The sequence below is a fragment of the Xyrauchen texanus genome, chromosome 5 (genome assembly GCF_025860055.1).
Source record: "Xyrauchen texanus isolate HMW12.3.18 chromosome 5, RBS_HiC_50CHRs, whole genome shotgun sequence".
Lineage (NCBI taxonomy): Eukaryota > Metazoa > Chordata > Actinopteri > Cypriniformes > Catostomidae > Xyrauchen > Xyrauchen texanus.
The window spans coordinates 43,581,603-43,602,873 of record NC_068280.1 but is presented as its reverse complement, the minus strand read 5'-3'; the positions used below and the strand labels follow the sequence as shown (position 1 = coordinate 43,602,873).

Genomic DNA, 21,271 nt, shown 5'->3' with positions numbered 1-21,271 from the left:
GTGGTAGTGCAGTTAATAAAACCTGCAGACAGAAGAGCTCTATAATCTGTATCATCAGTCATACAAGCAAACCGATTTCAAAATATTATATTTTTTTTTAAGTAAATAAGTTGTTACTTGTTTTATGGGTGCAGTGTGTTAAAAAACAAAGACTCCCATTGTTCTGACAAAGGACATCTACCTGACAGAACTGTCTGTTAGTATTCCCTTTAATTTCCAATATGATAACACATGAAATCCCCATATAACTTCTGAAATCAACCCCCATTTAGCCACATTACTGAAAAGTGACATCCCCATCAGACACCAAAGGCTGAATAAGACAGATAATCTTTTTTTTAATTCATAGCACTTGGCTTGATGCCACCCCAAATTTCATCAGCTGCACGTGTGTGTGTGTGCGCCAAATGAAAGTAGCATAGGTTAGCAACATTAAGGATAAGGATATAGCTGCTGGCAGTGCTCCAAAAAGGGGTGGGAGCTCCAAAAAGACATTAAAGTTATAGGTAGCCTCTTACCTAAACCTTTCCCTAAACTTACCTGTGAGTGGAAGTGATGCCCCATTTTGGAGTTGGCACTACCACCTTCTGAAGTAACCCCGCCCCTTCTGGAGTAACCACGACCTCATTATGAGATTCTGTACCCATTTGGAATCTCAGAAGGGTATTTATTATATTTTTGATACATGTTTTTGTTTAATTGCATAATGTGTACTAAGTATTTACACTGATTTATTGAAGACGTGCTACAACTGGTTCCTTTCTCTTACTGGTATATCTGTAAATGAGCATTGTTAATGAGAGAGGACTAGAATGGCTTAAACTCACCTGTGCCATGCATGATTAGCATTAAATGTTTATTTTTTTGTTGCTATCAACAACTGACCGAAGAGAACATAAAAGGGTATTAAAAAAATATTTCACCCAAAAATGAAAATGATCTCATCATTTACTCACCCTCATGCCATTCCAGAGGTGTGACTTTTTTTAAGAATATTTCAGCTCTGTAGGTCCATACAATGCAAGTGAATGGCTGCCAAAATTTTGAAGCTCCAAAAATCACATAGGTCAGTATAAAAGTAATTGATATGACTCCAGTGGTTTAATCAGTCATCAGAAGCGATCTGATGAATCTGTGGGTGAGAAACGGATCAATATTTAAGTATATATTTGCTATAAATTCTCATCCCTATCTCCACTTTAACGTTCACATTCTTCTTCTTGTGTTTTTTGGTGATTCATATTCTTAATGAATATGCCCCCTACTGGGCAGGGAGACTTAAAGGTGCACTCAGTAATTTTTTCCGCACATGGGGGCCCACCATGTTAGAATTACATGACCAGCCAAATACTACTCTTAATCTCAGTAACTACTCTGTTATTTGACACTTTCACTCACTGATTAAAGTAATCATGGCTGATTGTGAAATCAAAATTTCTACAATGGCATCTGAAACTGAAAATTAGTGATTTTAAATTCAAGATGCTAGATGTCATTGTACGTCCAAGCTGACACAAAGACAAAAGTTGCTGAGTGCACCTTTAAATATTGATCTGTTTCTCAACAACACCTAATATAACACTTCTGAAGATATGGATTGAACCTCTGGAGAATAAAGTCATACACATGGGATGGCATCAGGGTGAGTAAATGACTAGATCATTTTCATTTTTGGGTGAAATTATCCTTTAAGAGAAACATTAGCTACGACTGAAACCAAGGAAATTCTGCCTCCGGAGGCTGTATACGGAGGTGGTTAGGAAACAAGGCACGTCCGAATCCAATGTTCATGTCACATCCTTTCTACTAAAATCTCACATTCCTGTGCATGCAGATAAACCGCGGTTGAGCTGAAGAAAAACATCTTGGACGAAGAGGCAGTTGAAAGCCAGTTGGCTGTAAGGTTTTCTTCCACATTTTCCAACTTTTGATTCCATTTCTAACAAAAAAGCAGTATTATAGTTATTAAATATTCACTTGGTTATCACCAAACCTCTCTTGATTTGTTCTAGATTATTAGACCTTTGTGGTTCGGTTGGACTGAATGAATGCTGGTATCCTAGCAACGATGTGACATAGTAAGCCACATCAAACATTTTTTCAGAGGTACCTTCATTGACTGATAGGTCAGCGAGGTAACAAGGCAGCTACGTTTGGTTTCGGATGCAGCCATTATTCAGTGACAAATGGGTTGCATTGATCTCCTCTTTGGACACAAGCAACAACTTTTACTCTCAAAATGCAGTGAAAGAATATTGCTGCTGAATACTCCACCACTATATTACACAATTACTGGTGAGTGAAATATAAACATTTACCAGCCAGTTGCCAAATATATAAATTTTAGTCACATAGCATGTAATTTGGTTGCAAATGCAAGTGATTTCCTCTCATTGTAGTGGAGGGTTGCACAAATAGTAAATCTAGTAGATAGTAGATCGATCTTGGGATTTAAGAATTGATATTGAGATTCTTCAAATTAAGATTATGATGCATCTGAAAATCACTATTTTTACCCACCCCTAATCAGATCGGTCTTTTCATTTCAATGACATTTGCTCAGCTGATGCAAACAGCCTTGGAAGTATGTAATCTAAATGCATCTTTGCTCATGGGCACTCAGCTCCAGAATTTTGCATCTAATTTTTTATCTAATCTCTTGAGCCATATATGCCATGTCACTCCCCGTCTGTTTGGAATGAGAGGCTTCCAGAGTTTAGGGAACTGACTTAATGCCTAATCAGTTGTTGGCTTGACGACAATGCCTTTGAACAAATGGAGCTCTTTTGTTTTGTTTTTCTCCCCGTTTCTTCTCAATTTGGCATGCCCAATTCCCAGTGCGCTCTAAGTCCTCATGGTGGCATAGTGGCTCGCCTCTATCTGGGTGGCAAAGGACGAATCTCAGTTGTCTCCGTGTCTGAGACTGTCAATCCACACATCTTATCACGTGGCAGGTTGTGCGTGTTTCTGCGGAGATCTAGCGCACGTGGAGGCTTCACGCTATTCTCCGCGGCATCCACGCACAACTCACCACATGCCCCACCTAGAGAGAGAACCACATTATAGAGACCACGAGGAGGTTAAACCAACATGACTCTAGCCACCCTAGCAACTGGGCCAATTGGTTGCTTAGGAAGTCTGACTGGATTCACTCAGCATGACCTGGATTTGAACTTGCATCTCCAGGTGTGGTAGTCAGAGTCTTTACTTGCTGAGCTACCTAGGCCCCCTAGGGGACTCAAATGGAACTCTTATGAAAATTGGTCACCTTATTTTTATCCTATCTCCTTACAATTCCTCCAAAAGCAGCATTTTCCAGCTTTTGGATGCGACCCGAGTCTTGATCCAAACAAAAGCAATTGGTTGAGCAAATATTGCTATGTCAGGCCACTCAAACAAATTGCAGTTCCATTTGGTGCCGTTAGTGGTGCAGAAATTACATTACACCAAGCCCAAAGACATATCATAGTCTCTTTAAGGCAAGTCACATCACTCAATGGTCATGTTTATAACACCACTAGGCAGCCTGTGGGATGCTATTTTCTATGTATACAATTACTGCTCCTATATACTTGAATAGAGAAAGATTAAGAAGATTACAAATTTACAAGCAAATAACATAATTTCAAATCAGCAGTAAATTCTGACAATAGTTGTGTCATAAATTGTGCGTCTTTAGTTCAAATCTCGCTAAAAAACAATTTTTTAGGCTGTTCCAGCGAATGTGCATGCACGTTCTCAGTGAAAACTGACAAGGCGATTTCTCTATCAAAAAGATAATTGGCTCTTTTAACTGTAAGGTGGTACTTTCATTCCTAAAGCTGACATATTCAGCGTTACAGTTTCTCCCATTCATAAGTATACCAGTGATCCATGTGATCCTTGATCCAGAGTGTTGATTTTATAGAAAACAGCTGACAACAAAAAATTACATATTATTAAAGGAATAGTTCAGCATATAAGAGACAGTTAGGATGTGTCAAGCCTACTATACATTTCCTGCTGTACAGTTTCATATATCAGACATTTAATGCCATCTGGTGGCTTTATATTGTATTTTACCAGAGTCTGCATGTTTGCCCGAGCTGGCACTGTATTTTATAGTCCATTTCATTGTTCTATTATGAACTTGTCAATAGAATATTAATATACATTACGTTACGAAGCAATTACTTAAGCATTAAGGCACAAACAAAATTAGCTATTTATTGTCACATAATTAGGAACTGTTGGTTCTCCTCAAAGATTTTAATTGTTTCAATCTATCCAGCACTTTTGGTCCCAATCTGTTGCTCTGGCTTGACTCCAGTAGCTGTTCACATGTGTCTCTGAGAATGAAAAATTATTACAAAGAGGAAAGTATGGTTATCTTACATATCTTCACTTCACAACGCCTACAGTACAGAGGGGTAAAAACACTTTGCTTTCCTCACAGCTTAACTTCCTCTATATGCCAGAAGAGCAAAGAACAAACAATAAAAATTGCCTGTTGTTTATAGCAAGTACTTTTCTACAGCTAGCAGATAAACATTGTGAATTGCAAGCATGCCATCTGTTGAGTCTCACTTTGAAAAATCAAAGCACATTTAGAAGTCTTCAATTTGAACATCTGATCAAAACCTAAAATGTGTGTTTGTAATTGTAGATATCACAGGTCACATAATTACTGCTGAGTACTGAGGATGATGTGTTTTGCTGTTGTGAATGTAATGGGATTGCGTTTACCTGGTGTTTGTTTCTGTAGAGACGAAAGTTGCTATTGGAGTTCCGGGACTCACAGATCTAAACAGGGTATATGAGGGTCATATGAGGGTATTCATTCATGTGCCATCCTCAATGTTAACTCAATTTGGCCACGCTAAAGCATGATAGAAAATTGGCCAATGATCCAATATCAAATATTTTATAAGTCGTGCCCACCCATTGTCTTCATCTGCCTCTTCTTTTATAGATGTGGCTGAAGATCTTTCAGACACACCAAACTCTGCTTCAACCATCTCTGGAGTAAGAATAAGCTCTAAACTGTCCGCTCTGCCAGAGAAATCAAACCACAAAGACTGCAAAATCTGCCACAAACAAATAAAAAAAGATGGAGGGTTTATTCCAACTGGTGGCTGCTCCATACTTACACTCCAGCTTGAATATCATCTCTGATGCTGTCAGGCAGACCACATAGAGCTGAAGGGGCCTCCACAGGCAGCAAGGTGTTACCAAAGGGGTCCGACCTTGACATATAAAACAGAGTTTTCCAAGAGCTGGACTTGATTAATTTGAATGAATGTGTTTTAATGAGAAGTAGGCCAGCAATTGAGTGTTTATGTATGTGTGTACTTACATGCGAGGGGCACAATCACTTGTTAATGTTGACATATTGGATAAAGTGTTCAAGGCCATTGAGGGAAACTTCTTCCATGTCATAATCCCTTTGATTATCTCCTAAAATATTATATTGTTGAGCAAGTTTAAGTTATTTTTTCCTTGACATTAGTCGACATGGCAGAGACTATACTGAACATGTATGTTTTAACGGAAGGATGGCCCTAAAAAAATAAAATTTTAAAGACAATGTGTGTCCTAAATATTTATATTATTTAGTAACTGTTTTATAGAAGAAATATGCCATTCAAAGCTATGCTGTTTTCATTCCACTGAGCGCTGTGCCTAAGAAAACATATAACAATATAGCACAGTCTCAAGTACCTTATTGCTTAATTTTAAAATCATGCTGTTGAATAGTTCTCTGTACAATTGTTTAAAATTAAGATGAGGAAAATGTCAGAAATGTCTCTGTGCGAATTATCACCTTTCTATCTAGAAGGTTCCTCTGAGTTGCAGGGGCATACACGTTCACAACTTTGCCATTAGAGACAGTGTATCGTGGCAGTGGACAAAAATGGAATTCCAAGTCACACTCCAGGTAAAGTGGGGCTGGTTTGAAGGCATAGACATGTGGTGCAGGATTCTAAAGTAAAGAGAAAAAATTATATATTGATTTCATATTGAGCCATTTGAAAATAGGTTTTTCCACAAGATAAATTTTGATATCTCTTAGTAGAAATAACATTTAAAACATCTTCATCGAATTGATAGGCAATATCGTTGAATACAATATCAGAGCTCTGAATACTGTTATGATAGTACATGTGTATGTGCATATTGTTATAGTGGCTACATACAAAGATTCGGAGAGGATGAGCATTAGGTGGTTTGAGCAATGCTTCAGGTGCACTGAAACTAAGACTGGGACTTAAATCCTGATTTGATCTCCCATCATCCTGTGGCATCTTATCCTCCTCATCCTCACTGAGCTCGACAGATGGACATGTCATGGCAGGCAACAACTCATCCTATAAAAACGCAACAATGATCAGACAAAAACACAATCATTTGATCTGCCTTATAACTTATACTGGATTCTAACAATGAGCAATCTGAAGGCTAAATTAACCTCTAACTGTGTTGTTTACCTGTGCTCCAGTGCGTAATGTCCTACACAGGAGAGAAGGAATAAATGTTGCTGCTGCATCATAGACAGACACTGGCTGATAGCCCATTAGTTTGTAATGCTGGGGGACCTTAAAGTAGATAAACAATAGAACAATTCTCATTCCACTCAATATTTCATTGATTTAATCAATATAAATAGATAGAATCTAATTTTCTAAATAAACATGCTGATGAGATACATCTAGCAGTTATAATATTGCAAAAACTTCCAAGCAAAGACAGCACCTCAGAGGAAAGTTTCATTGCTCAGAAGTTGGTCTTTCATATGTCATACAAATTGGTTCTCATTTATGGTAAAATATCATCTTTGCCTCAGAGATTTCTCCTAACTCCTTTAAAAAATTTGAATGGATACAAATACAATTGTTAAAATATAGTAAGTATTTACAGCTATAAAATCATTTGGTCTTTGAAGAATTTAATGGGATTTTTTATTTATTTTTTCATATTGAAATCTCTGATTTTTGATTGCAGACTTAAGAGTTTGTGACATTTTTTGAGAATCCTCTAGAGAGACACATGTGAGATTAATAGGGTCTTTTTATTTGGAGACAACCCTGAGAAGCAGGAGCTTTAACCTGAAGTTGTTTTTAAAGATGTCCTGTTTCTAAGGTATACCCAAAACTAAAGGCTTATTACTCAACAAAAAAATAAAATAATAATATATATATATATATATATATATATATATATATATATATATATATAGGGGTAAATAAGGTGGATCCAAAAACTGCTTTTGTTTTGTTCCAAATCAAATCAACTGTATCTTTGAAAATGTTTGTGTTGATATGACAAAGCAATCAAAAGTTATAGCATTACAAAAATAAATTAACATAGTGTCCAAAAGCATCTCCATGTGTCCAAAAGCCTCTAATTGTACATACAAAACACAACAATGACTAAAGGTATGCATAGCATGGAAGCATGATTTTTCGTAATGAGATTTCACAGAATGAGTGCCTTTTGACTATGTCATTTACATTGTGCCATCTCCTCGCAGCCATATGTAACATTGAGCTTTGTGTGGACTATCTAATGATCTCTGCATCTGATTACCTTGTGTGTTTTTCGTTTGAAAGATAATCGCCTCCTCTAAATAATGGTATGCAATATTCTATGTTTCGTTTATTTTTTGGGAAGTTATAAGTGAAAACGCAGCATTTAATATAAGCTAAGTTAAAAATAAAATGGGCTAGTTTTATTCTACTCTTTGAGAGCTTTCCAACATATGACACATGGCTATTTGGTCAGTTTGATGTTTTTACTGATTGCAAAAATATGTTAGGTGCTCTTTTTGTTTTTTAAATAAATTATCAAAACGGAACACTCCTGATTTGTCAGCAAATTTCAAGTCACTTGTTCAGTTTTGGTCATATGCCTGTGTTGTAAAGTAGAGCTTTTTACCTTTCAAACGATACTTTTTTGTGATGGTCAAGATTTTAGTTGTTAATATTTTGATAATAATTTTTTTCTCGAGGGCCCATCTGAGCTTAAAGGATTAAATTAATATTCCAGGTTCATTACAAGTTACATTTGTGGCATAATAATGATTACCACAAAAATGTATTATGACTTGCCCCTCCTTTTCTTTAATGGGGCCAATCTGAAAATGTTAAATAATCACTATTTCAAAAGTATAGCTACAAGACGTAAACAAAATGTGTTAATACGAATTTAGTGTGATAAAAAAAACAGAAATGTTTTTTTTTTATGACAATTTAAACAACTTTCAGGCTAACATAATACATGAGTTTTAACAGAAGAATTAATGCAAGTGATTTTATACAATTATAAGCTTCACATTTCTGCCTTCAAACCCCTTCCATTGTAAGTGCTCTCCATTTAATCTTATTCCAGTCTAGGAAAACAATGTACATTATTACGAAATCTCATTTATAATTTTAATTTCCTATGGGACAGTACTATTAGTACTGCTATACACTACCGGTCCAAAGTTTTGAAACACTTACTCATTCTTTATTATAATTTATTTTTTTTTATTTTAGAATAATAGTAAAGTCATCAAAACTATGGAATAACATAAAAGGATCTATGGGAATTATGTTGTGACTAAACAAAATCCAAATTAAATCAAAACTGTGTTATATTTTAGCATCTTCAAAGTAGTCGCCCTTTGCCTGGAATTTGCAGACATGTACTCTTCACGTGTTCTCAACCAACTTCTTGAGGAATCACCCTGAAATGCTTTTTAAACTGAATTGAAGGAGTTCCCATCTATGTTGGGCACTTATAGGCTGCTTTTCTTTATTATTTGGTCATCAATTTCAAAAACTTTGTTTTTATTATTACATTTTAGTTTTAGAATGAAATAAATACATTTTATATTTTTGTCTACAAATCTTATTACAAACATTTAAGCATACAAAGATTTTTTAGATTGTGAGAAACATTTCAGTCAAGTTTTTCACAGTATTGTATTAGAAACCAGTTTCCATTGAAAACTGATTATATATAATTAAAGCAATAATATTTGATTGCGGGGGGAACTCAGGCCAGTATGAGAGCTGTCAAATAATCACTGTTTCTGGCCTATTAAGTCGCCTTTATGTCTAAGCCCTTGACTTTGTGGCATTTCCTGATTCTTAATTGTGGCTCCCCACATAACTGTAGATACACACAAAATCATGACTGACATACTTTCAGAAACTTTAGAAAAATTACAGACAGACAACAGATATTTCAAACCACAAGCTGCTTCTTTAGTAATTTCAGGAAAAATAACAAAACAAAAAAAAAATGATATCAGAAGTTGAAGGAGTGGGAAAGTAAAAGGAGAACTCTTCTCCTACCTTTAAATTTAATAACGGAGTGTTGGGTTTCAAATCCACTTTAGGTACTCTCACAGAAACTTGACCTAATGCATTCACAGCCTGAAAAGCACAACACAACTTTATCACCAATGCCGAAATTATACTCTGATGGGTATTACACATCTCAAATGTTGAAAGGAAATTTCTTGGCATCGTTCATACATAATACACTTCTGGTTTGAATAGATTAAACTCATCTTTCAAGTAACTGCAAGCTTAACTGTAGTTTTAGCATCACAGTAGTTATATCAACACCGTTATACAGTGTGTTATATACACAAGCTTTATACAATAACAATAATCAGTATTGTGTTTTCTCTCACAAGTTCATCAGGCTGGTCTTCAGGTATAAATCTAGTGAAGCTGACAGGCAGAAGATTTTCTGGCATCAGTTTCAAAAGGTGTGGCACCTTTTCCCCATCTAAAACAAAATTAGGGACAAATATCTAAAAACGTAATCTCTTTGGATGGGCTATTTTGGTGAAGTTGAAAGTAGTTTCAGAACTAGCACAATTTAAAACAGGAATAGCAATTTTTTGAGTAAGTTCACAAACTCACTTAGACGGTTGCCAGGTAGTTGCTATGTTGTGGCTGCAGAACACCATAGCTACCACAACTAATTATATAATTATAACTCTATTCTATCTCCACATTTGAGAGTATTGTGTAAATTTCCTGACTCGCCTGATTCTTTGTTTCCCTGGAGACTCTTGGTTTTGCGAACAAGCTCTCTCAGTGACGCAAGCCTCTTGTTCATACGACATTGAAGAACAACCTTAATTAAATAATACACAATGTAACAATATTATTATAATTATTTTAGTACATTTACTCATTGTCTACAGTAAAAAACATACTGTAGAACTAATCAGTACAGTATCTGACATACAGTGAGTGGTACACAAGCACCATAATAATGCTCAAAGGTTAAATAATTGTTTAATGGCAGTCAAATACATCACAATTAAATGAATTGCCCAGGTTCAATACAAGTTAAGCTCAATTGACAGCATTTGTGGCATAATATTGATTACCACAAAATTTATTTTGACTTGTCCCTCCTTTAAAAAAAACACAAATCTGGGTTCCAGTGAGACACTTACAATGGAAGTGAATGGGGCCAATCTGTAAATGTTAAAATACTCACTATTTCAAAAGTATAGCCACAAGATATAAACAATATGTATTAACATGATTTTAGTGTGATTCAAATGCTTACCAACCTTTTCAGTGTAAAGTTAGAGCCAATATTACAACTTCCTTGCCATGACGATGTAATGTCAACAAACCCTGAAACCACTGTAAAAATTATGTTTTAAACAACTTTACAGTTCAAATAATACAGAATAATTATTTTAAGTCTTTTTAGAAAACAATAAGCTTCACAAGTTTGCCTTTAAACACACCAAAAATTGGCCCCATTCACTTCCATTGTAAGTACCTCACTATAACCTTGATTTTAGCTTTTTTTAAAGATAAGGAGGACAAGTATATATAATTTTTTTATGGTAATAAACAATATCCCACAAATGCTGTTAATCGAGCTTAACTTATATTGAACCCAGAATATTCCTTTAAAGTAAAGTGTTTTAAAAGTTTAAAAGTGGTTGTTTCACCTTACGAGCAGCCTGCTGAAAGCGTCTCAACATTCTCTGTCTGACTTCCAGCTGCCCAGTACCATAGCTGCTGAACACAGCTGTGCATTCTGGGAGCTACAACACAGAGCTGTTAGAGTGGACTATGGCTGTTTCTCAATGCTAAGAACACAAAGAATTAACTTGCATTCTCATGAAGACTGGTCTTGCCTGTCTACCTTGAAAGAATGAACTCGGAAGGACAGGAAGACGTAAAAAGTTAATGTTAATTTTTTAATTTAAAAGTTAAAAAAAATGTTAATTTTGAGATTGGTTGCAATATGTAGATTCAACAACCTCATTTCTATTTTCAGTTTTTTCAGCAGTGGACGATGACATGGAATGAGTCCACAAGAACATAAGTATGAATAAGAATTCACATTGAGAAACAGCTTATGACCCAAGACAGTACTAATGCTGCCTCCCAATTTGTATACCATCTTCCCTATTAAGTATGCAAAATTAGAATTAGCTTGTCCCAAATCATAGTGTGTAAATAATACATTTTAAATTGTAAATAAACTTTCCAGAGGTGCTTGGATGGTATACTATTTCCAGTCAGTTTTCACAGTGTTTATCTGTGCATGCATTATGTGCTAATATTGTCCACAAGAAAATTTAAAACTGTAGTGGCAGCTTTATCTAGTTTTTCATTTTTTCATTTAAAGAAAATAGCTAGGAATACGAAGCAGAAGCTGAGCAGTTTTTAAATGTATTGTTTTTTTTTTTACTTTTCACTTTTACATTTTTAAAAGTATTATCCTAAAAGATAAATAGAAATGGATTTTAGAAATGAAGCTATGTGCTAATGCTAACATGCAAATGCAAACAGAACATGAAAAGGGGATCTGTGGTAGCAAGATGCAGTTTTATGGTGTGGTAGTATGTCCTAATACTGGTGTACTGATATGGTATGTATTATAAAGTAAGTACTTTATTATCACCAGCAAAGTACGTTTAGCACACCATACAATTATGTGAATTGGGATGCAGCCAAAAAAGCTGTTCGTATATTCAAGTATTTTTGTGTCACATATGTCAAAACATGTAACTGTTTCAAACATTCATGTACCTGTCCTGCATTTCGCAAAACTCGCTGTGAAAAATGTTCAGATGAAGATCTTGAAAAGGCCTCTGATTCACCACTGTATTTTAGCTGAAACACACACGCACACACACACATGTTGTGTTTCCATGTTTTATGGGGACTTTCCATAGACATAATGGTTTTTATACTGTACAAACTTTATATTCTATCCTCTAAACCTAACTCTACCCCTAAACCTAACCCTCACAGAAAACTTTCTGCATTTTTACATTTTCAAAAAACATAATTTAGTATGATTTATAAGCTGTTTTCCTCATGGGGACCGACAAAATGTCCCCACAAGGTCAAAAATTTCGGGTTTTACTATCCTTATGGGGACATTTGGTCCCCACAAAGTGATAAATACACGCTCACACACACACACACACACACACACACACACACACACACACACACACATACACACACACACGCACACATAGTATAAGAGCAGACTAAGAAATGTGACACAAAATGTTGTGCAGCTTTGCTAACCAATAAGAATCTGAATATCCAATCCGGATAGATATATGACTTGGTTAACACAGAGCTGTGAGATATGTGAAAAAGTAGTTTCACACTTTAGATTCAATAAATGAATGAACAGATGCAACAAACAAGTCAACTAAAAAATTATTAAAAAGCAGGTTTTTGTCCAATCAAATTCTATCTGCATCCGATTAGCAAGTAGCCAATAATGGTCAATGGCTGTGATTTATATCAAGGCTATTGGCTATTTAAAAAAAGGGACAAGCCCTTTGATAATGACCTGCCCAAAAAAGTTAAACTGCACTTGTCAAGCTATTTCAATAAAAAAAGATTGTGGAATGATATCGGCTTACTTTATATTCAGCAACTGCTTCATCTTGCTCCTTCAAAATTTTAAGCTTCTGTTCTGTTGAACATGGGTCACCACCCAGATCAACCTGCCTGAAGATACAACACACTGCTGATACACATATTGGTCTTGATCTTAATTTTTCTTAACACATTCACCATATTATATTTTACTGATTGTGCTTAAACTCAGAAAATTCTCTGTCATGTGTTTGTGTTATATATCACACAGAGCAACACACCAGCGGATATAATTGGCTCTGTCCTCCTTTTGTTGCACTTTCTTTAAAAATGCAGCCTCTTTCATCTCTCTTGTCTGGTCTGCAGGCTTGGTATAAGACAGGGCTTCAAAAAATAAAACAAAATAACTTGTCAGCTAAATAGCTGTGTCACACCGGTCAACCAGAGTTAGTGGTCACAATGAATCATATTTGATTAGTTTTATGAAATCTATGTAGCAAAACACAACATGGAATCCAATTATCACAAATCCAATCCAATCCACATTTGTATGGATTTCTTGAGATATGTTTTAGCCATAACAGTCAGATATTTTAAATCATACACACCATAGAGTGGGTAAGAAATGTTGCTGAGAGAAGGGCAATAAAAAGAGGTTATCAACTGTCATAAACTTTTAAAGAATTACATGCAGATTGATTCCAGTGGTGAGGACAGCATAAAATAAAATGGTACATCCACCACTTATTCAAAATATTTTTACTTCCAGAATACAACTGTACCAAAAATGCAAATGATGGGAGTTTTGATTACCAATTAGAGAGTGGGCTTAAAAGTGAAGGAAATCAGGAAATAACTAATTTTTAGGTGTGTAACCTGCAATATGGCCATGTATTTGGGAGACTATAAACATTGGGTTCTTTTTAGTCGGTATACACTCCCTGAGAACTTTATTAAAAACATTATGGCCCTTATAAAGTGCCCAACGTGGTCTTGTGCTGTTGTCCCCATCTGCCTCATGGTTCGAAGTGTTGTGCATTCTGAGATGCTATTCTCCTCACTACAATTGTACAAAGGGGTTATCTGAGTTACTGTAGCCTTTCTGTCAGCTCGAACCAGTCTGGTCATTCTCCATTGACCTCTCTCATCAACAAAGAGTTTCCGTCCAAAGAACTGCCATTCACTGGATGTTTTTTGTTTTTGGACACATTCTGAGTAAACTCTAGATACTGTTGTGCATGAAAATCCCAGGAGATCAGCAGTTACAGAAATAATCAAACCAGCCCGTCTGGCCTGTATAACCTTTTATACCTGTATAAAACACACCTGGGAGCCAGAAATCTCTGATTGAGAGGGGGTCGAATACTTATTTCCCTCATTAAAATGCTATTCAATTAATAACATTTTTTGCTAACATTACCGTAGCTTTGCTGTTTACCAACAAAAATGTTGAATCTGGTTGACCAAGGAAGATGTGCTGGTTAAGCTAGTAAAGAAGACTGGTGGGGCTTCCATAGAGGTGCCCCGCATCCAAAACATAACATAACCAAAACATTATCCAGGAGGCCTGCAGTCACAACTTTTAAACATACACTTCTGAGGTCTAGAAGTGATCAGATATTATGTTCTTACCTTCTCTGAGCTCCTTGTATCTCATTTTGTCTTGTGGCTGGAGCAGCATTTTAACTAGTCCTGCATGAGTGGTGGCATCTATGGTGGAAATCTGCAGCTGTGGATCAGGTTTACTTTTCTTTTTACTGGCCTGTAAGGGTAAAAACAGAAAATTTTTATTGTATGCATGTTGAATCAATACAGTTTATGCTCACTGTATGATAATTGCAAATGGTACTTTTGTGTTCTAAAAATACTGATGTACATAAAATAGTTATGGGGTGGGTTATGTGCACTTTTCAACATTGCCACAGTTTAGCAAAAGCTAAGCAGGCCAAATAATGTAATTCCATGTGTGTTTGCCACAACTGAAGATCGACAGGATATGCGGTCAATTCAAATTAAATTCAGCCAGCTCAGTGCAAACAATGAAATTTCATTTAGAATTCAATCTCACACCAACAGAGCTCTCTGTCCTACTGTTTTGAAAGGCCCAAAGTAAAATTGATCAAGCCAATTCAAATTCTTGCATCTGTAAAGCTTAAAAGCATTTAGAGTAAACATAAAGCCCAATAATACAATTGCTTACCTTCTCCAATGATGGGGCCATATTAAATTTATGATGAGATGTCTTTTGCTCTTCAAGAAAAACATTACCTCCATCATATCCATCGGGTTTACTGAGGCAAAGAGAACAAGAATATCACTAATGTTTGTGTAATAATAATATCTGATCTCAGACCTCAAAATACAGAAAAATGCATGTTCAAATTAAAGCTTGATTAACTAGATTAGATAGAACCAAGAAGATTATTGCTAAGCAGTTGCTAGGATGTTCTGGGTGGTTGCTAGGTGGTTTCTTACAAGCCCAGTAAAATTTTGAGGTATCATTCATGTCCATATCACAACAGATTATACTGTGAATTTGGCAAGAGTAGGTTGAAAGTTCTGTTGCTGAAATAAGTCTGTGCTACTGAAATGGAACTACAGAGCTGAAATATTCTTCTAAAAATCTTTGTGTTCTGCTGAAGAAAAAAAGGCATACACATCTGGGATGGAATAAGGATGAGTAAATGATGAGAGAATTTAAATTTTTGGGTGAACTATTCCTTTAAGGTTAGGCGTTTGCTGAAATCCCTTACCCTAAGTTTGAGCAACAGTAATACTGACAATACCTGAGCAGATATGGAGAAGAGGAACCAGTTACTGTCCAGATTACAGGTTTAGAGTTGAACTGAGAAATAACCAGCTGCAGTGTGATATCAGCTGTGCCGTACTGCAGAGGTGTAAATGTCACTTTTAACGTTTTCTGTCCATTCGCTGGAATGACACCTTTTTAAAACACAGATAACAACATTTGTTATCAACGCAGCCAATCAAAAACAAAAGCGTATTTGAGTCTATTGACTGCTGTAGTAAATCAACTTGAGTGTTATGTAAGTATTTATACTGGTTACATTATTATTTGACATCAGATACTGTATTGTGAGCAGACTGAAAAGGGAGCTTTTTACCTGATAGGGGTCTTACATTAAAGGCCTTATTGGGTTGCAGGCAGTGCACTTGGAACTCAAAGTCTATTGGACAACTGCAGCTCAGTGGAATCACATGACTGGCACTATGAAGCAAAAGAATATCACATACAGTATTAAAAAAAAAGATCTTCATCATCAAATGTTTTCCTCTGCATATAATCAGCAAGGAAGATACAGTAACTGAATCTTTGTCTTTCTATTTTATGTCTATCTCATATAATGTCTCTATTCTAGAACACCTGTTTGTAACTTGAACTCTATAAGTTTGATATGAATCAATGTAAACCTCTGTCCAAGTGGCACTGGGGGTAGACTGATGTGAGATGGGATATGAAGATCATTGATAACAGGATATGCATGAAGAGGAACAAGTAAGTTCTCTTCTCCCTAAAAAACAAAACAAAACAAAATGAACAGAACACATTATAGACATTCTGAACATTTACAGCATTTTACTGTACATGTGCAAACATCAGAGAAGAATAAGTTCCCCTTCTGTCACTCACTCGACGTTGTGTTGATGTAGTGACACTAGAGGTCAATTTTGAGAGCCCGAGACATCTTTAGATCTTTGAGAAAAGGCCAATGAGAATTGGCGAGTAGAATTTGCATGCCACTCCCATACGGTTAAAAAAGGGAGGCAGGAATGCAGATTCATTCAGATTTTTTCTTCAGAGCTGAGCGGTTATATTTCAGCAAGCTGAATACTACTACTGATCCATTCACCTCTTCAGAAGCGTGTGATGTTGGATATATGCCGCATTCCAACGGCTTTCTCTCCACTCCACCGCAGACTACGCCCCTGGACACTTCGACAGAGCTTTAAAAGAGTTTATTTCCTCTAAAGAGTATATTTCCCCTATTAGAGAAGGCACAGTGAAGTTGAACGTCTTTTTAAAGATGCGTGTGTCTTTTTCATCTCTGCGATAAAACGATATCAATATATATCACGATAAAGAAAATCCACGATAAGCTTTTGAGGAATTACTCGATATTTACTGCGTGTCGCTAAAACACAAGCAGTTCATCTTTCTCAGGCTGCGCTTCCACTGGGGCAGATGAAATCCGCTCAAAGGCGCTCACAGCGCAAGGAGAGAGCTTGCTCCACACCGCTGCCAATCATACGATCCACTTTGTGAGCATGACTTGAAAACGCTCTCAGCATTGCTCACAATGGTCAGACTGGAAGAACTTGCTAATGCTAGCTGCCTTGCTAACAATTAGGTTACGTCGGACACAGGATTGGCTTCATGTCAACGGTTGCGCCCTCTCATCATCTCTAGTGAAGAGCGCGACAGAACAACAGTGATGTGGACAACAGCTCTGATCTTTCTACGCTGTAATCTTGAATATTGTTCTCTAGTAACAAACATGCATCATTTCTACCCTGTAGAAATATATAAAAAAAATATATATTTTAATATAAAAATATTCCAAAAAATACTGGACTGTTGTCACTATGCTTCAGAACAAACAGATTATCTTTTAACATTAATTTTCAATTGATAAAAGGTAAAAGATGGTATAATTGTTAAAAGATCCCGCAGGGGTCTTTTCCCCTGAAAGAATAGGAACGGAAAAGAATGCCTTCCCCGAGCATTTTATGAAAATATAAAGGCCCTAACCGAATCTAATTTCTGTGGAGAGAAAAACATAAGAGAGAAAAGGCCACGGCAGGCATGGCCTGCTACATCTCCTTCCCCGCACCCCCTCAGGGTTGTTGGGAATTACATTATATTTTGGGGCGTCTGGGGAGGATACGTGCAGGCGGCGTGCATCTGTTCCTATGCTCAAAGTAGCTTGCCTACACCTGCATTGGCAGTTCACGTAACAGTTCAGCCATTGTGGCATTTCGTATAGGGACCGCTACTGTCACTACATCGACACAACGTTGAGTGAGTGACAGAAGGGGAATGTCTGGGTTAACCTCTGTTCCCTGATGTGTCCCTCTTGCCACAGGATGAACTACACCGCTGTAATGGCCAGGACCTTGTCTCGGATCCTTAGTGCAAAAACCTGAATGAATCCGCATTCCAGCCTCCATTTTGTACCAATATGTTGGGGGGGGGTGGCATGCAAATTCTAATCGCCAATTCTCATTTGCCTTTGCTCAAAGATCTGACGGTGTCTCAGGCTCTCAAGATCGACCCCTAGTGTCACTACATCAACACAGCGTCTCATTCCCTCCATCAGGGAAGGGACGTTCTGACTTCTGACCTTGCCATGAATCCTGATGTTGTCAAAAAAGTAATGCCACTCGTCTGGACAGAAGTGTACTGTAACATTGTAAGCGAGACCCGGAACAAGTCGACACTGCATTAAAAAAGAAGGAATACAATCAGCACGCTATCATATCATGAACTTTATGGCTTTGGTGAAAATCTCAAAGAAATATCTAGGAGCCAAAATTAAATTTTGCATAAAGAAGTTTATTTTATTAGGACCTTAAAGATTTGTTACATTATGGTTTTCTTGACAACTAAGCACCCATTATTGTAATTAGATAAAATCTCACTCAACTATCTTATCTACTGTAATGTGAAAAAAATCATATTCATTACTGTGATAATGGAAAAAATGTTTTAATTATTATTCAAATCAGCATATATTAAATTCAACAAATACTTATAGTTATACTTTAAAAAAAGACTGTAATGAGGTGGAGGGCGGGGCAGGGCTGGGCCGCGACTACGCATGCCCGGCCCCCAATCGGGCTAATCAGCCAAGGAGAGGGATAAAAGCAGCGGGACGTGGCAGTTCAGTAGAGAGAGAGAGCCACATGCAGCTGCAGTGTGTGCGTTTGTGTTTATGTTTTGTCGTTATGTTTTAATTTATCATTAAACATTATTTGGATGGTTCGTCTGCTTCCTGCCTCCTCCTTTCCATTGTACCCTTTGTTACAAAGACTTAACTATTTAAATATATAATTATTGTTTTTTTGCATTATAATAATGAGAATTACTTTTTTTCACATTACAGTAGGCTACTAAGAATTATGTGCTTAACTGTCATAAAAATAATCTCTCAGTGCAAAGAAATGTCAATGACTCTAAAAAAGTTTCAGTTCCTTTGTCCAAAATATAATTTCTCATTTTTATTTCATTTTTTATAGGTAAAATACAACCCAGACTATCATTTTTTTTAAGTTTCAAAAGATCCACCCATTTGCTTTTTGATGTCCATAACTAAAATAATGTTTAATTACTTTTTTAAAAAAATATTTTTTATATATTTTAAGTGATATTTAAAAGCAGGCTGACGGTTACCTTCTTTGTGTATTTAATTTGGAAATTCTTTGTCTGAGGTGGTAGAATGTGGACACAGAGCACTTCAGAGGAGACGTTGACAATTTTCTAGTAAAGTAAAACAACAACTTTCGTCATAACATCATACTTCCTCCTATATTGATTTCTTCCCCTTCTGAAATGTTGGTTCCAGTTACAACTCACAAGACTCAGTATTTCCCCTTGACCACAGAGCCAATGGAAAATTCACTATGTATTTGGAGTCTCCAAACATTTCTTCTGAATTTAAATGAATGAGTCATTTGTTTCAGATCAATGACATAAATGACAAGTCAAATTATATAACACCAAACCTGAGTCATGCAAACATTCCTTTAAACATTTCACAACAAAGATTGCTTTTATTCATTTAGCGAGTATAAGATTAAGGAAAAATTTAAAACAAACCAAGATCTTCCTATAATCCTTTCCTACTTCAAAGCCGCTGAAGTGCAGTTCTGATGGCTCAGCTTGCACTACACCATTACTTTTCAACTTGGCAAACACCCCTGAAAGAAAAACACAGATGCGACATCAAAGTAAATTAATTGGGATTAATTAAAATTCACTAAATCTCATCAAATGCTAATTATTTATGATTGGTGGCCTAATGAAAAGATCAAATGTTTAACAAATCAAGCAAATGCTAAAATCAAGTGTGGTCCTACTAGTTTCAAGAAGGTGATGGGGAACATTGCCACTCTTTCTGGTGTCCTCCACCAGCTGGCTGAGAGGAAGCAGGTTTTTTCTCGTCACACTGCTGGAGAAAGTCTCAGGAGCAAAACGAACCACTTCCATTCTAGCTGGATTTTACAGAGAATCTTGACCATAACAAACACTGAGCATCTGACAATGTACCATTTAGTTTTGTGGATATGTATAAGCAAGCAATAGGTCATATCAGCTTCAACACAAAGCAAATTATTTATTTACATTTCACAAAAGTTAATGAATGAGGAAGTATACCAGTTTTATTAACAGTTTGTTTTGAAAAAGCTTAGGCTAGCTTAGAGAAGACGTTCACGTGCAGCAGTTGAGGCACTAAGAGCAAATTTGCCATTTATGTTTTTATAAATAGTGTACGGTAGTAATTATTACATTTTAAACTGAATAGATATTCATAATTAAACGAAGCAGCTTGAAAACTTGCTAGAAACAAATGGCTCGTACCTGTTGATCCTCCATTAAAGTCATGTCAACAATCCCATCACCACGGCAACAAGAGGCGCTGCCCTGACGCTAGAACAAAAGATCCATAAAACATTGTTTTTCAGTTTCGATAAAATGACAAATAAAATCAAAACATTATGCCTTGATATACACTACACAAGCTGGTAAAATGTTACCTATGTTACCTAATGTGTCAGTTGGGTCAAATTAAATATTTTAATTTATTTTAGACGACAACATAGTAACTTTAGATTCCACGTTACTTTAAGTTCCCACATGATGTCGCACATTTTTAGGTTACCCAACAGTAAGTTTATGCATATTATACACTAACTAATAATCTTATTTTATTGTATTTTTTGCATGCATCCTGAAACAAAAATATACATTTTTAAATTAGAATTGGATTTCAATACATTTTTGTCGAGCAGATTGTTGATAGGCCTGCTCTTTCCTAGTTTCATACATTTCATAATGCTATGCATTAGCTAGTAGCCTAATGGCCATTTGCTTTCATTCAACTTGTAATAAATCAATAAGTAATTATAACATAATCAAATACATATGTAATATATTTTATGACATAGCTTAGAACCTAATCAAGTTCTGTCATTTTAATGGTAAAATTATTCTTTTTTTTAATGTAAAAAGTATAATTTTACCACGTAATTAATTTAAAAATGTGTATTTTATTTAATAAGAGAAAGCTTGTACTTTTTCGGTAAATTATTATTAAAGTTATGGTGAAAAAACAATAATCATGTGTTCCCAGAAGTGTCTGCTTGACCCATCACATTTCATTATATTTTAT

General features: G+C 36.0%; 1 protein-coding gene across 2 annotated transcripts; it reads right to left on the bottom strand.

Moving 5' to 3' along the window:
* Positions 1–3,887: 3,887 nt before the first annotated feature.
* On the bottom strand, positions 3,888–20,500 carry cfap221 (cilia and flagella associated protein 221). 2 transcript variants are annotated; one of them, XM_052127471.1, is made up of 25 exons: positions 20,461–20,500; positions 19,959–20,093; positions 19,699–19,799; positions 19,273–19,359; positions 18,224–18,319; positions 16,293–16,393; positions 15,986–16,089; positions 15,647–15,803; positions 15,061–15,151; positions 14,493–14,622; positions 13,142–13,244; positions 12,905–12,992; positions 12,048–12,131; positions 10,958–11,053; positions 10,026–10,116; positions 9,665–9,762; positions 9,321–9,401; positions 6,468–6,575; positions 6,177–6,347; positions 5,804–5,962; positions 5,336–5,436; positions 5,130–5,225; positions 4,921–5,031; positions 4,726–4,782; positions 3,888–4,328 (listed from the first exon to the last, which is right to left on the bottom strand). In XM_052127471.1, the coding sequence occupies exons 2-25, from the start codon at positions 20,086–20,088 to the stop codon at positions 4,220–4,222; spliced, it is 2,550 nt and encodes an 849-aa protein (XP_051983431.1). In that variant the 5' UTR covers positions 20,089–20,093; positions 20,461–20,500; the 3' UTR covers positions 3,888–4,219. The 2 variants fall into 2 exon arrangements, with proteins under 2 accessions (XP_051983431.1, XP_051983432.1); XM_052127472.1 differs by having other exon boundaries at positions 19,959–20,111; positions 20,461–20,494.
* Positions 20,501–21,271: the final 771 nt, after the last annotated feature.

Coding starts and splice junctions, on each gene's coding strand:
- cfap221 (XM_052127471.1), bottom strand. CDS start 20,088: ATGGAAGTGGTTCGTTTTGCTCCTGAGACTTTCTCCAGCAGTGTGACG. Junction 13,245..14,492: donor ATACAAGGAGCTCAGAGAAG/GTAAGAACATAA, acceptor TATTTTTTGAAG/CCCTGTCTTATACCAAGCCT. Junction 6,576..9,320: donor CTCCGTTATTAAATTTAAAG/GTAGGAGAAGAG, acceptor ATCTACTTTAAG/GTCCCCCAGCATTACAAACT.